General features: G+C 49.1%; 1 protein-coding gene across 2 annotated transcripts in view; it reads left to right on the forward strand.

Annotated features, from left to right (window-relative positions):
• Positions 1–4,421: 4,421 nt before the first annotated feature.
• Positions 4,422–15,815, forward strand: part of LOC147119549 (uncharacterized) — a 101,019-nt gene continuing 89,625 nt past the window's right edge. The window contains exon 1 of one of the 2 annotated variants that reach the window (XM_085983752.1): positions 4,422–4,615. In XM_085983752.1, the coding sequence (XP_085839878.1) occupies positions 4,511–4,615 (105 nt within the window). In that variant the 5' untranslated portion in view covers positions 4,422–4,510. The remainder of the gene's footprint in view (positions 4,616–15,815) is intronic. The other variant, XM_085983753.1, reaches the window with a different exon arrangement.

Below are 15,815 nucleotides of genomic sequence, written 5' to 3' on the forward strand. Positions count from 1 at the left end.
GGGAGTGAGTGAGGGAGGAAGGTTGGCGGGGGGAGTGAGTGAGGGAGGAAGGTTGCGGGGTGTTAAGTCTGTGAATTATTTAGTTAATTAAAACACAGACTAATGAGTAACAATAAAAACAGCTCTTACTGGTTGGAGGTAGGGACTATACTGAATACAAGATTACTGCACAGTGCTTATATACCGGTGTGTTCACCCCCGGTATTATGTCTACAGCAGCCTGAGAAAGTAGTACATCTCTTAAGGTGGAACAGGCTTAAGCTCTCTTAAGGTGGAACAGGTTACATACACAACACTCCTCCCTTCTTAGCTTTATAGTCACCCCCCCATTTAACATAACGTAATAACATATATACATATATAACTTCATGTTTAACGTAACATATCACAGATTCAGTCTCTGCGGAAAACAGTTCACAGATTCAATCTCTGTGGTGTAGTCGGTTCACGTTACTCATTCAATAGTCCTTTCATGGATTTAACAGCTTGAACTTCCGAACTGATTTGGCTCCATTCGGAGGGACCACGTGTGTGATCTGGTAGAGGTGATAATGGTTCAGATAGGTCATCTTCTGTTTTTTACTTTTCCTTTTCTGCTTCTTGGAGACTCTCTGGGCTCCATTGTCAGCTGCCACAGCTGCCAGCTGCATGCGCAGTTCCTCCTTCTCTTCCTCCTTTTTTCGTAGTAGAGCCACCTTCTCCGATGTTCCGTAGACTTTCGGTGCTCCTCCATGATTTCTGTATGGTGGGAGTCGAAGTTACAAGTGGGCAGGACAGGACATAGTATATTCGGAGTCGTCCGACAGGTCAGCGAGAGGGTCGTCTATTTCCTCCATACCCAGCTGGACGTTAGCCAGCTCTTGTTCCAAATCCAGACATCTTTCCTGAAGAGACTTCTTCATGTGTACCTCTGCATCCAGCTTTTTCTGGGCTTTCAGCAAGTCGTTTACTAGTGACCTCATTTGTGATTTTAATACTTCAACTTCCTTTGGAGATTGATTGATCGGGACTATGCAATCCCTCTACCGGAGCAGCTGTTTCAGCGGTCTGTTGTTCTACATTGACGTGAGTCAGCGTACTTTTGGCATCCAATGGCTGCTCTGTTGCAGTCGTTTCAGTCTGTGTCGTCACATCAGCCATCTCAATGACTTTTGAGAGCTCCGAACCCTTTTCCTTTGAAGATCGCAGCTCGTGTTCAAGTTTTTCCCATTTCAGAGTCTTGTCCCTCAGCATATGAAGGAGTTGGCTGACCGTTAACTCTTCTGACACCAGATTATGGCACGCACCTTCAGAACCTGAATCAGCTTTGATTCGTTCGGCCTCCTCGCGCAGATGGTTGGTGTGCTCCTGCTCCATTTTCTCCATCAGTTGCTTCTGTTGCCTTTCCAGATTCTCCCACTCTGTAACAAAGAACTTTTTTATTTCATTCATCTCTTGCTCAAAACGGCAAATCATTTGTTCTAATTGCTGTTGTAGTTTGAAATGGAGTTGAGTTCGAGCCCAGTGTCCCTCAAGAATGTGCATATCAGTAGACTTGACAGACTCAGAATTCTCTGTTAAACTATGTTGTTGTTGCTCAGTGGAATTCTGTGCTGAAACTTTGTCTTTTGCACATGGGTTGGTCTTACCATCATCAGTTCTAGAGTCTGGGCTGATTATCTGCACCGAGTTCTCACTCTTTATGGCTTTTAGCGAATGCCAGTCCATATTTATGTTTCTAAACCACTCCCGGCCTAGTAGTGGTGGACCTCCCTCCGGTAGCACATATAAGTCCATTATTTGACTTCCTTCGCCCTTGTTGGCCACTGCAACCTTTATTGTCCCGATGGGGTACACTCTCTGCCCCGTGTAGGTTGTCAATATAATCTCCGTATCCTGTAGGGGAATATGTTGGAATAACCTTCTGTAACCTTTCTTATTCATGACCGACAATGCCGATCCAGTGTCCAATTCCATTTTTACTTGGACTCCTTCTATCTGAAGAGTAACCCAAATTGTCTGGAGGTCTGCACCCTTACCAGCGTTGAGTACCCTTAAGCTAGCCAGTTCAATACTGCTTAAGCCAGCCAGTTCATTACTGCTAGCGTCTGAATCGGACTCCTGTTCGGCCACCTTGTGTACTTTTGCGTATTTTCCTTGCGGTGACTTCTTGTTGCTGGTCTTCTTCCCTGACCTGCATACTCTAGCTATATGTCCAAGCCTACCACAAGTCTACATTCTTGGTTTTTAAACCAACACTGGTTCTGATCATGCGTTGTCTTTCCACAACGATAACATTTGCCAGAACTCACACCCAATTTGTGTGCACTGAGCTCCGGTGACCGTAGCTGCATTACTGCCGTGCCTCTCGCTGCGGCTTCGTGTGCTGCTGCCATAGTGACCGCCTTCTCAAGCGTCAGCTCATTCTCCTCGAGCAGTCGCTTTTGTGTATCCTGTTTAAATAAACCACACACAAATTTGTCTCGTAGTGCATCTGTCAGTCCCGTTCCAAACTGGCAATATTCGCTAATTTACGCAATTCCAGCAAATATTCAGCATTGCTTTCATGCTGTAGCTGCCTTCTGTCGTAAAATTTAAATCGTTCCGCTAGCATCAGCGGCGTGGGGTTTAGATGATCTTTCAGGACAGTAACAATCTCATCGAACGTCTTATCCGCGGTTCATCTGGTGATAACAGGTGTTTCAATTGCCCGTATGTCTTCGCACCCATTAAATTTAATAATGTTAGAGCTTTATCTTGGTCACGAATTTTATTGGCCTTACAATAATTTTTTACTCTTTCAACATATATGGCCCAATCTTCGAGGTCACTATCAAAGGTGCTAATATTCCCGTGTTTAGGCATTGTAGATTTGCAATTTCTCAGATTTTCTTTTCTTTACTTGTTATCAAAGATGGCGGCTTCCCGCTCTTGCCGTCGTCCTCCGCCCACAAAATGGCGGTTTTCCCGCGCTTGGCGGTCTTCACCCGTCCCCCGACGCCGTCTCCCTTCAGCCCCCGAGTGCGGCCCTTATCAGCGGATGCGATCGATGGCCCGGCTGCGCCTCGCACTTGAAAGCGGCCCGGCCCTTATCTGCCGATCGCTATCGCCCTACCTCTCTCTTCCCAGTCCTGTCTTCTACTCCGGTTCACAAGCTGATGGAGGCTTCAGGGTCCTAATGCCTGTCGCTTCCAGTGGGGTGGTGAGTGGTGTGGTTTGAACCCTCTCTTCAACGCCGTGGAATAACTGCCGCAGGGTAAGAACCTGACTCGTCGCAGTGTTAAGTCTGTGAATTATTTAGTTAATTAAAACACAGACTAATGAGTAACAATTAAAACAGCTCTTTACTGGTTGGAGGTAGGGACTATACTGAATACAAGATTACTGCACAGTGCTTATATACCGTGTGTTCACCCCGGTATTACGTCTACAGCAGCCTGAGAAAGTAGTACATCTCTTAAGGTGAACAGGCTTAAGCTCTCTTAAGGTGGAACAGGTTACATACACAACAGGGGGGGGAGTGAGTGAGGGAGAAGGTTGGGGGGGGGGAGTGAGTGAGGGAGGAAGGTTGGGGGGGGAGTGAGTGAGGGAGGAGGTTGGGGGGGAGTGAGTGAGGGAGGAAGGTTGGGGGGGAGTGAGTGAGGGAGGAACGTTGGGGGGAGTGAGTGAGGGAGGAAGGTTGGGGGGGAGTGAGTGAGGGAGGAAGGTTGGGGGGAGTGAGTGAGGGAGGAAGGTTGGGGGGGGAGTGAGTGAGGGAGGAAGGTTGGGGGGGAGTGAGTGAGGGAGGAAGGTTGGGGGAGGGAGTGAGGGAGGAAGGTTGGGGGAGGAGGGGTGAGGGAGGAGATTGGGGGATTGAGGGCGGAGGGTTGGGAGGAGGGAGGGGGTTGAGGAGGAGGGGTGAGGGAGGGTGGAGGGTTGGGGGAGTGAGGGTGGAGGGTTGGGGGAGTGAGTAGGTGGTTGGGGGAGTGAGTAGGTGGGTTGGGGGAGTGAGGGAGGAAGGCGGGGGGGAGTGAGGGAGGAGGGCGGGGGGAGTGAGGGAGGAGGGCGGGGGGAGTGAGGGAGGAGGGCGGGGGGGGAGTGAGGGAGGAGGGCGGGGGGGGAGTGAGGGAGGAGGGCGGGGGGGGTGTGAGGGAGGAGGGCGGGGGGGGGAGTGAGGGAGGAGGGCGGGGGGGGTGTGAGGAGGAGGGCGGGGGGGGAGTGAGGGTGGAGGGCAGGGGGGAGTGAGGGAGGAGGGTGGGGGGGGAGTGAGGGAGGCGGGCGGGGGGGGAGTGAGGGAGACGGGCAGGGGGGAGTGAGGTAGTTGGGGGTAGTGAGGAGGAGGATGAAATTGGAGAAAGAGGAGGGAGAGATTTAGTGGGAGTGAGTGTGAGAAGGAGTAGGGGAGGGAGGGCGAGAGGGAGGAATGGAGGGAGTGGGAGAGCATGAAGGAAGGAGTGAAAGGAAGGGTCTGGGAAGGTGGGGAATGAAAGTCTAATTTGTAGGCATTGAAACTGACACCACTCTTCATTCAGCCCAGCAGCTAACGGAAAGGATGGACTGTTCCACTGCAACAAATGCTATCAGAAGCCAGCGAGCAACATTCGCTTCAGCATCTCCAGCTGCAAGCACATATTCTGCCAGAAGTGCATCGAACGAGGTAAGGAAGAATGAATACTGCAGATGGTTTGGCAGGAACTGTGAGCGACAGCTGTAAGCAGTCTGGACCTGGTGGTATGTCCTTTGCTTAGAACAGAGGTTGGCTGCCATCTTGAGTGTCCTTACACTCAGTCTGGCAGCCATCTGTAGTGTGTTCGCCAGGTGAACTCCAACTACTCTTGGACAGAGAGCTGATGGGTGTTACTCTGCGGTCTATAGACCCTATTACAGTGTGTACTGATGGGTGTTACTCTGCAGTCTATAGACCCTATTACAGTGTGTACTGATGGGTGTTACACTGCGGTCTATAGATCCTATTACAGTGTGTACTGATGGGTGTTACTCTGCAGTCTATAGACCCTATTACAGTGTGTACTGATGGGTGTTACTCTGCGGTCTATAGACCCTATTACAGTGTGTACTGATGGGTGTTACACTGCGGTCTATAGACCCTATTACAGTGTGTACTGATGGGTGTTACACTGCAGTCTATAGACCCTATTACAGTGTGTACTGATGGGTGTTACACTGCAGTCTATAGACCCTATTACAGTGTGTACTGATGGGTGTTACACTGCAGTCTATAGACCCTATTACAGTGTGTACTGATGGGTGTTACACTGCAGTCTATAGACCCTATTACAGTGTGTACTGATGGGTGTTACACTGCAGTCTATAGACCCTATTACAGTGTGTACTGATGGGTGTTACACTGCAGTCTATAGACCCTATTACAGTGTGTACTGATGGGTGTTACAACTGCAGTCTATAGACCCTATTACAGTGTGTACTGATGGGTGTTACACTGCAGTCTATAGACCCTATTACAGTGTGTACTGATGGGTGTTACACTGCGGTCTATAGACCCTATTACAGTGTGTACTGATGGGTGTTACACTGCAGTCTATAGACCCTATTACAGTGTGTACTGATGGGTGTTACACTGCAGTCTATAGACCCTATTACAGTGTGTACTGATGGGTGTTACTCTGCAGTCTATAGACCCTATTACAGTGTGTACTGATGGGTGTTACACTGCAGTCTATAGACCCTATTACAGTGTGTACTGATGGGTGTTACACTGCAGTCTATAGACCCTATTACAATGTGTACTGATGGGTGTTACACTGCAGTCTATAGACCCTATTACAGTGTGTACTGATGGGTGTTACACTGCAGTCTATAGACCCTATTACAGTGTGTACTGATGGGTGTTACACTGCAGTCTATAGACCCTATTACAGTGTGTACTGATGGGTGTTACACTGCAGTCTATAGACCCTATTACAATGTGTATTGATGGGTGTTACACTGCGGTCTATAGACCCTATTACAGTGTGTACTGATGGGTGTTACACTGCAGTCTATAGACCCTATTACAGTGTGTACTGATGGTGTTACACTGCAGTCTATAGACCCTATTACAGTGTGTACTGATGGTGTTACACTGCAGTCTATAGACCCTATTACAGTGTGTACTGATGGGTGTTACACTGCAGTCTATAGACCCTATTACAGTGTGTACTGATGGGTGTTACTCTGCAGTCTATAGACCCTATTACAGTGTGTACTGATGGGTGTTACACTGCAGTCTATAGACCCTATTACAGTGTGTACTGATGGGTGTTACACTGCAGTCTATAGACCCTATTACAGTGTGTACTGATGGGCGTTACACTGCAGTCTATAGACCCTATTACAGTGTGTACTGATGGGCGTTACACTGCAGTCTATAGACCCTATTAGTGTGTACTGATGGGTGTTACACTGCAGTCTATAGATCCTATTACAGTGTTTTTTTAATCCATTTTTATGGAATGTGGGCGCCGCTGGCAAGGCCAGCATATATTGCCCATCCCTAATTGCCCTTGAGAAGGTGGTGATGAGCCGCCGCCTTGAACCGCTGCAGTCCGTGTGGTGAAGGTACTCCCACAGTGCTGTTATGTAGGGAGTTCCAGGATTTTGACCCAATGACGATGAAGGATCGGCGATATATTTCTAAGTCACGGTGGTGTGTGACTTGGAGGTGGTGGTGTTCCATGCGTCTGCTGCCCTTGTCCTTCTAGGTGGAAGAGGTCGTGGGTTTGGGAGGTGCTGCCGAAGAAGTCTTGGCGAGTTGCTGCAATGCATCTGTAGACGCTACACACTGCAGCCACGGTACACTGGTGGTGGAGGGAGTTAATGTTTAAGGTGGAGGACGGGGTGCCAATCAAGCGGGCTGCTTTGTCCTGGATGGTGTCGAGCTCCTTGAGTGTTGTTGGAGAGTATTCCATCATACTCCTTGCATGTGCCTTGTAGATGGCGGAAAGGCTTTGGGGTGTCAGGAGGTGAGACACTCGCCACAGAATACCCAACCTCTGACCTGCTCTTGTTGCCACAGTATTTATGTGGCTGGTCCAGTTATGTTTCTGGTCAATGGTGACCCTCAGGATGTTGATGGTGGGGGATTCGGCGATGGTAATGCCATTGACTGTCGAGGGGTGGTGTTTAGACTCTCGCTTGCTGGAGATAGTGATTGCCTGGCACTTCATGGCGGAAAATGTTACCTGCCACTTATCAGCCCAAGCCTGAATGTCGTCCAGGTCTTGCTGCATGCAGGCGTTGTGAATGAGGAGTTCTGAATGGCACTGAACACTGTGCGGTCATCAGCAAACATCTCCATTTCTGACCTTATGTTGGAGGGAAGGTCATTGATGAAGCAGCTGAAGATGGTTGGGCCTGGGACACTGCCCTGAGGAACTCCTGCAGCGATGTCCTGGGGCTGTGATGATTGACTGTCAATTCCCACAACCACCTTCCTTTGTGCTAGGTATGACTCCAGCCAGTGGAGAGTTTTCCCCCTGATTCCCATTGACTTCAGTTTTACTAGGGCTCCTTGATGCCAGACTCGGTCAAATGTTGCCTTGATGTCAAGGGCAGTCACTCTCACCTCACCTCTGGAATTCAGCTCTTTTGTCCATGTTTGGACCAAGGCTGTAATGAGGTCAGCAGCCAAGTGGCCTTGGCGGAACCCAAACTGGGCATTGGTGAGTAAGTGCCGCTTGATAGCACTGTCGATGACACCTTCCATCACTTTGCTGATGATTGAGAGTAGACTGATGGGGCGGTAATTGGCCAGATTGGATTTGTCCTGCTTTTTGTGGACAGGACATACCTGGGCAGTTTTCCACATTGTCGGATAGATGCCAGTGTTGTAGCTGTACTGGAACAGCTTGGCTAGAGACGTGGCTACTTCTGGAGCACAAGTCTTCAGCACGACAGCCGGGATGTTGTCAGGGCCCATAGCCTTTGCTGTATCCAGTGCGCTCAGCCGTTTCTTGATATCATGTGGAGTGAATCGAATTGGCTGAAGACTGGCTCTGTGATGGTGGGGACCTCGGGAGTAGGCCGATATGGATCATCCACTCGGCACTTCTGGCTGAAGATGGTTGCAAAGGCTTCAGCCTTTTCTTTTGCACTCACGTGCTGGGCTCCACCATCATTGAGGATGGGGATATTCTTGGAGCCTCCTCCTCCCGTTAGTTGTTTAATGGTCCACCATGTGGTGGAATACAATTCTGCTGCTGCTGATGTCCCACAGCGCCTCATGCCCAGTTTTGAGCTGCTAGATCTGTTCTGAGTCTATCCCATTTAGCACGGTGGTAGTGCCACACAATGTGATGGAGGGTGTCCTCAGTGTGAAGATGGGACTTCGTCTCCACAATGACTGTGCGGTGGTCACTGCTACCAATGCTGTCTGACAGATGCATCTGCGACAGGTAGTTTGGTGAGGACGAGGTCAAGTAGGTTTTTCCCTCGTGTTGGTTCTCTCACCACCTGTCGCAGGCCCAGACTGGCAGCTATGTCCTTCAGGACTCGGCCAGCTCAGTCAGTCGTGGTGCTACCGAGCCACTCTTGGTGATGGACATTGAAGTCCCCCACTCAGAGTACATTCTGTGCCCTTGCTACTCTCGGTGCTTCTTCCAAGTGGTGTTTAACATGGAGGAGTACTGAGTCATCAGCTGAGGGTGGTAATCAGCAGGAGGGTTTCTTTGCCCATGCTTGACATGAAGCCATGAGACTTCATGGGGTCCGGAGTCAATGTTGAGGACTCCCAGGACCACTCCTTCCCGACTGTATACCACTGTGCCACCACCCCGGTGGGCCTGTCCTGCCAGTGGGACAGGCCATACCCAGGGATGGTGATGGAGGAGTTTGGGACATTGGCTGAAAGGTGTGATTTTATCGGGCTGTTGCTTGACTAGTCTGTGGGACAGCTCTCCCAATTTTGGCACAAGTCCCCTAGATGAGCAAGACTTTGTAGGGTTGACTGGGCTAAGTGTGCCGTTGCCGTGTCCGTAGCTGGTGCTGAGGGGTCTGTCCGGTTTCATTTTTATTATTTTGTTTCATAGCAGTTTGTTACAACTGTGTGGCTTGCTATGCCATTTCAGAGGGCAATTAAGAGTAAACCACATTGCAGTGGGTCTGGGTAAGGACCTAAAGGACATTAGTGAACCAGATCGTTTTTTACGAGAACCTGATAATTTCATGGTTACCATTACTAGTAATTATTCCAGATTTATTTAAATTTAAATTCCCCAGCTGACGTGGAATTTGAACTTACGTTTTCTGGATCATTAGTCCAGGCTTCTGGATTACTAGCCCAGTGACATTACCACTATGCTACTGTTCCCATGTGTACTGATGGGGGTGTTACTCTGCAGTCTATAGATCCTATTACCGTGTGTACTGATGGGCAATACCACTGTAGGCTATAGACCCTAGCTGATGACTGCTGGACAGACCACCGCCTAATCCGCTCTGTCATCTCCATCAATGTAGCCCCAAAACAGCGGCGGCAACAGAAACAATGCTGCAGGAAAATTAACGCTGGAGCACTCAAAGACCCCGCTAAGAAAGCCCTATTTAGCCTGCGCCTCACAAACAACCTGACAACTCCCAGTGATGCAGAGACACAGAGAGTCCACAGCGCCTGGTCTGCACTCAAGGGCTCCATAATCAGCACCTGTGAAGAGACGCTCGGTCACTCGACCAGGAAACACCAAGACTGGTTTGACGGGAACGACCAGGAGATCCAGGAGCTAATAAGTCGCAAGCGCAAGGCATTCCTGATCTGGAAACAGCAACAGAACTCGAGAGCAAGAAAGCAGCAACAGAACTCGAGAGCAAGAAAGCAGCTCTACAGAAGCCTGAAGGCTGAGGTCCAACAAAAAACTTGCGACCTAAAGAACAGATGGTGGGTGGAGAAAGCGCAGGAGATCCAGCAGCTAGCCGACAACCACGATGTGCGTGGATTCTTTAGCGCAGTCAAGACCGCCTACGGCCCAAGCACCCGAGGCCTACCCCACTGAGGGTCAAGGACAGAGAGGCAGTCAGTGCCCGCTGGAAGGAGCACTTCGAAGATCTCCTTAACCACGACTCTATCTTCAACACAAGTGTCCTCAACTCCATCTCACAGCATGCTACCCGCCACCATCTCGGCACAACCCCAGCCCGGCATGAGGTTGAACAGGCCATCCGACAACTGAAGAACAACAAGGCCTCAGGAGCAGATGGAATCCCTGCCGAGGCACTAAAGCATGGCGGAGAAGCATTACTGGCGTGAATTCATGAACTCATTTCTCTTATCTGGAAGGAGGAGAGCATGCCAGGGGATCTCAGAGACGCCGTAATTGTGACCATCTTCAAGAAAGGTGACAAGTCCGATTGCGGTAATTACAGAGGAGTTTCCCTGCTGTCTGCCACAGGGAAAGTCCTCGCAAGAATCCTCCTCAATCGCCTTCTCCCAGTGGCCGAAGAGCTCCTCCCAGAGTCGCAATGTGGATTCCGCCCACTAAGGGGCACAATGGACATGGTCTTCACCGCACGTCAATTACAAGAGAAATGCAGGGAACAGCACTAACCGCTGTACATGGCCTTCTTTGATCTCACAAAGGCCTTCGACACTGTCAACCGTGAGGGATTATGGAGTGTCCTCCTCAAATTCCGCTGCCCTCAAAAGTTTGTTACCATCCTCCGCCTGCTTCACGACGACATGCAAGCTGTGATCCTGACCAACGGTTCCACCACAGACCCAATTCACGTACGAACCGGGGTCATGCAAGGCTGTGTCATCGCAGCAACGCTCTTCTCGATCTTATCTCACCCTCAGTAAGCTCCCCGCTGGAGTGGAGCTAATTTACACAAGAAACGGGAAACTGTTCAACCTCCGTCGCCTCCAGTCCAGATCCAAGGTCGTCTCATCCTCTGTCGTCGAATTACAGTATGCAGACGACGCTTGCGTCTGCGCTCACTCGGAGGTCGAACTCCAAACCATCGTCAACACCTTCACCGAAGCGTATGAGAGCATGGGCCTTACACTAAACATCCGTAGGACAAAGGTCCTCTACCAACCTGCCCCCGCCACACAGTACTGCCTCCCGATTATCAAAATCCACGACAAGGCCTTGGACAACGTGGACCACTTTCCATACCTCGGGAGCCTACTGTCAACTAGGGCAGACGTCGACGACGAAGTCCAACACCGCCTTCAGTGTGCCAGTGCAGCCTTCGGTTGCCTGAGGAAGAGTGTTTGAAGACCAGGACCTCAAACCCGGCACTAAGCTCATGGTCTACAGAGCAGCAGTGATACCCGCCCTGCTGTATGCCTCAGAGACATGGACCATGTACAGCAGGCACCTCAAAGCACTGGAGAGGTACCACCAACACTGCCTCTGCAAGATCCTGCAAATCCATTGGCAGGATAGGCGCACCAACGTCAGTGTTCTTGCTCAGGCCAACATCCCCAGCATCGAAGCTTTGACCACGCTCAATTAGCTCCGATGGACGGGTCACATTGTCCGCATGCCCGATACGAGACTCCCAAAACAAGCGCTCTACTCAGAGCTCTGACACGGCAAGAGAGCCCCAGGCGGGCAGAGGAAACGCTTCAAGGACACCCTCCAAGCCTCCTTGAAAAAGTGTAACATCCCCACTGACACCTGGGAATCCCTGGCCCAAGGCCGCACAAAATGGAGGAGAAGCATCCGGGAAGGTGCTGAACACCTTGAGTCTCTTCGCCGGGAGCAAGCACAGGCAGCGCATGGAGTGCACGTCAACCCAAGCACCCCACCCTCCCGCCCCTTCAACCATCGTCTGCCCCACCTGGGACAGAGACTGTAGGTCCCGCACTGGACTCATCAGTCACCTGAGACCTCATTTTTAATGTGGAAACAAGTCATCCTCGGTTCCGAGGGACTGCCTAAGAAGACTGCCTAAGAAGGATAGACCCTATCAGTGTTCCCTCTAACTTTTATTTTAGGTGCACGATCTCCTTAACTGGCTGCATGGCCCAATCAAATTTTGGTGTACGCACGTTTTCTTCTATAGAAAAGCCAGTGGGCGGCCTGCGCGCGACCTCCAGAGCGCCGCACAGATTAGTGGGAACGTTGGACCCTATCACAGTGTGTACTGATGGGCATCACTCTACAGTCTATAGACCCTATTACAGTGTGTACTGATGGGTGTTACACTGTCTATAGACCCTATTACAGTGTGTACTGATGGGTGTTTCACTGCAGTCTATAGACCCTATTACAGTGTGTACTGATGGGTGTTACACTGTCTATAGACCCTATTACAGTGTGTACTGATGGGTGTTACACCGCAGTCCATAGACCCTATTACAGTGTGTACTGATGGGTGTTACACTGCAGTCTATAGACCCTATTACAGTGTGTACTGATGGGTGTTACACTGTCTATAGACCCTATTACAGTGTGTACTGATGGGTGTTACACTGCAGTCCATAGACCCTATTACAGTGTGTACTGATGGGTGTTACACTGCAGTCTATAGACCCTATTACAGTGTGTACTGATGGGTGTTACACTGCAGTCTATAGACCCTATTACACTGTGTACTGATGGGTGTTACACTGCAGTCTATAGACCCTATTACAGTGTGTACTGATGGGTGTTACACTGCAGTCTATAGACCCTATTACAGTGTGTACTGATGGGTGTTACACTGCAGTCTATAGACCCTATTACAGTGTGTACTGATGGGTGTTACACTGCGGTCTATAGACCCTATTACATTGTGTACTGATGGGTGTTACACTGCAGTCTATAGACCCTATTACAGTGTGTACTGATGGATGTTACACTGCAGTCTATAGACCCTATTACACTGTGTACTGATGGGTGTTTCACTGCAGTCGATAGACCCTATTACAGTGTGTACTGATGGGTGTTACACTGCAGTCTATAGACCCTATTGCAGTGTGTACTGATGGGTGCTACAATGCAATCTATTGACCCTACTACAGTGTGTCCTGATGGGTGTTACTCTGCAGTCTATAGACCCTATTACAGTGTGTCCTGATGGGTGTTACACTGCAGCCTATAGACCCTATTACACTGTGTACTAATGGGTGTTACACTGCAGTCTATAGACCCTATTACAGTGTGTACTGATGGGTGTTTCACTGCAGTCGATAGACCCTATTACAGTGTGTACTGATGGGTGTTACACTGCAGTCTATAGACCCTATTGCAGTGTGTACTGATGGGTGCTACAATGCAATCTATTGACCCTACTACAGTGCGTCCTGATGGGTGTTACTCTGCAGTCTATAGACCCTATTAGTGTGTCCTGATGGGTGTTACACTGCAGTCTATAGACCGTATTACAGTGTGTACTGATGGGTGTTGCACTGCAGTCTATAAACCCTATTACTGTGGTGTATGTGCCTTTAAGAGCCCCAGGTGTGCTGTAATGCCGGTAATTGCCACTCGGGCTATATAAGCCTGTATATTGTGTATATCCATTAGAACCACCCCCCCCCCCCCCCCCCCAGACTTTGCTTAGTAAATACCTATGAACCAACTCCTGTCTTCAGTGTCTTTATCAGCACACGGACACTACAGTGGCGATGAAGTGGAAACGGACTTACCTGCAATTCGGCAGCACCTCAAGGACATCGATTCCTCAGGCGTCCAGAAGACTCAAGGAAGTGAGAGAAGGTATGGTTTCACCAGCTGGCCAAGCTGGTGGCAGGTACTGCGTTAATCCTTCTTGGGCGTCAGGCTGGGGCTCCAGCGGCTGGCTCTACAGCTGAGACAGGCAGCGAAATCGGAGGCAAGCAATAACGGACTGGGAGGGAGCACTCGGGAGACGGCCGGCGCGGCAAGCAGGTCAGCGTTCAGACCTGGAGAGAAACTCCGGCGGGAACGAGTCTCCAACAGTAAATAAATAAATAAAAAAAGAACGGAAACCGCAGTAAACAGCGTTGTTATCGGCAGCAGCGGCGGGGAAAGCGCGGGAAGCGCCATATCTTTGCTACAGAAAAGAAAAAAAAAGCGCGGGAAGTGCCATATCTTTTCTGAAATGCCTAAGTCTGGCAATATTGATGCTTTTGATAGTGAAATAGAGGATTGGACCACATACGTGGAAAGAGTAGAGGTATATTGCACTGCAAATGGAATAGAAGATGAAAAAAAAGCTTCAGTACTTCTGAACTTAATGGGTGCAAAGGCATACGGGCTGTTACGAAATTTAATCACTCCAGCCAAACCAAAGGACAAGAATTTTGAAGAAATTGTTGATACCCTGCAGGAGCACTTAAACCCAACACCGCTGCTGATAGTGGAACGATTCAAGTTCTTCAAGAGAAATCAACACAAGAATGAAAGTAACGCTGATTACCTAACCGAATTAAGAAAGCTATCAAAGTACTGCCAGTTCAGGGCAGGACTATCAGATTATCTTCGAGACAAATTCGTTTGCGGTCTCTTAAGTGAAGGAACACAAAAAAGGCTACTTTCTGAAAAAGATTTAACATTGGACAAAGCTTTCAGTATGGCTGTATCATACGAAGCAGCAGCAAAAGGAGCTGCAGAGATACAACAAAAGACACATGACTTCGGCACCCATGAAATGACACAGGGTTTCGAAAGATGTTATCGCTGCGGCAGATCCACCCATAACCAGAGGGACTGCTGGTTCAAGGACAAAGCATGCAGGCAATGCGGAAAGATTGGACACATTGCACGGGTATGCCGATCTGGACAAAATAAATCCACAGACAGAGAAAAAAAAAATCAATAAAGAAAAGTACAGGAAGGTACAAATGATGACGGACAGTAGCTCCGAAGACCAGAAGAGCGATAGCGACTTCGAAAACAAGAGACTAAGCTGTCTCAAATTACATAATGTACTTGCCAAAGATGATTACCAAACCATTTGGGTTACCCTCACAATAGCAGGGTCCCCAGTTAAAATGGAGCTAGATACAGGATCAGCTCTAACCGTAATAAGTCGACGGGATTACGAGAGGCTATTTTCGCATATACCTCTAAAAGACACATCCATTATCTTGAAAACATATACGGGGCAGAAAGTATACCCCAAAGGAAAAATAAGGGTGCCTGTTGTATACAACGGCAAAGAAATACAAAAGTTGTATTTATACATTCTACAAGATGGTGGTCCACCGTTGTTGGGACGTGAATGGATCAGAAAGATACGTTTAGACTGGCACTCCATTCAGGCACTGACGGTGACCAGTAAGAAAAAAACCAATGATGACATCATACCTGAACGATTAAAAGACATCTTGGCCAACGCCAAAAAAGTGTTTCAAGAGAAACGAGGAACCTTGAAAGGCATCACCGCCTCAATAAAAGTGGAAGATGCAGCAATTCCCAAATTTTTTAAGGCAAGACCGGTGCCATACGCAATACGTCCAGCAGTCGAGGCAGAGCTGGAGAATTTGGAAAAAGCAGGCGTATTATCCAAAATAGATTGGAGCGAATGGGCAACACCCATCGTTCCAGTCATGAAAAAAGCATTGAATAAAGATAAATCTGAAGAACAGAGAAAAATTCGCATCTGTGGTGACTTCAAGGTGACTGTAAACCCGGTCCTTCACACAGTACAGTATCCTCTTCCGAGGATAGAAGATATTTTCGCCTCACTATCCGGAGGGAAACGTTTCACCAAAATTGACTTGGCACAGGCATATCTACAGATGGAGGTTGAGGAGGCCTCTAAAAAGTATCTCACGATAAACACACACAAAGGCCTGTACCAGTACAATCGACTGGTTTTTGGAGTAGCATCAGCTCCAGCTATCTGGCAAAGAGCTATGGAGCAAGTCCTCCAAGGGATTCCGGGGACTCAATGCTACCTAGACGACATCCTTGTAACAAGAGAAAACG

This window comes from Somniosus microcephalus, chromosome 4 (assembly GCF_052327205.1).
Source record: "Somniosus microcephalus isolate GS21.2 chromosome 4, FLI_Smic_1.0, whole genome shotgun sequence".
NCBI lineage: Eukaryota > Metazoa > Chordata > Chondrichthyes > Squaliformes > Somniosidae > Somniosus > Somniosus microcephalus.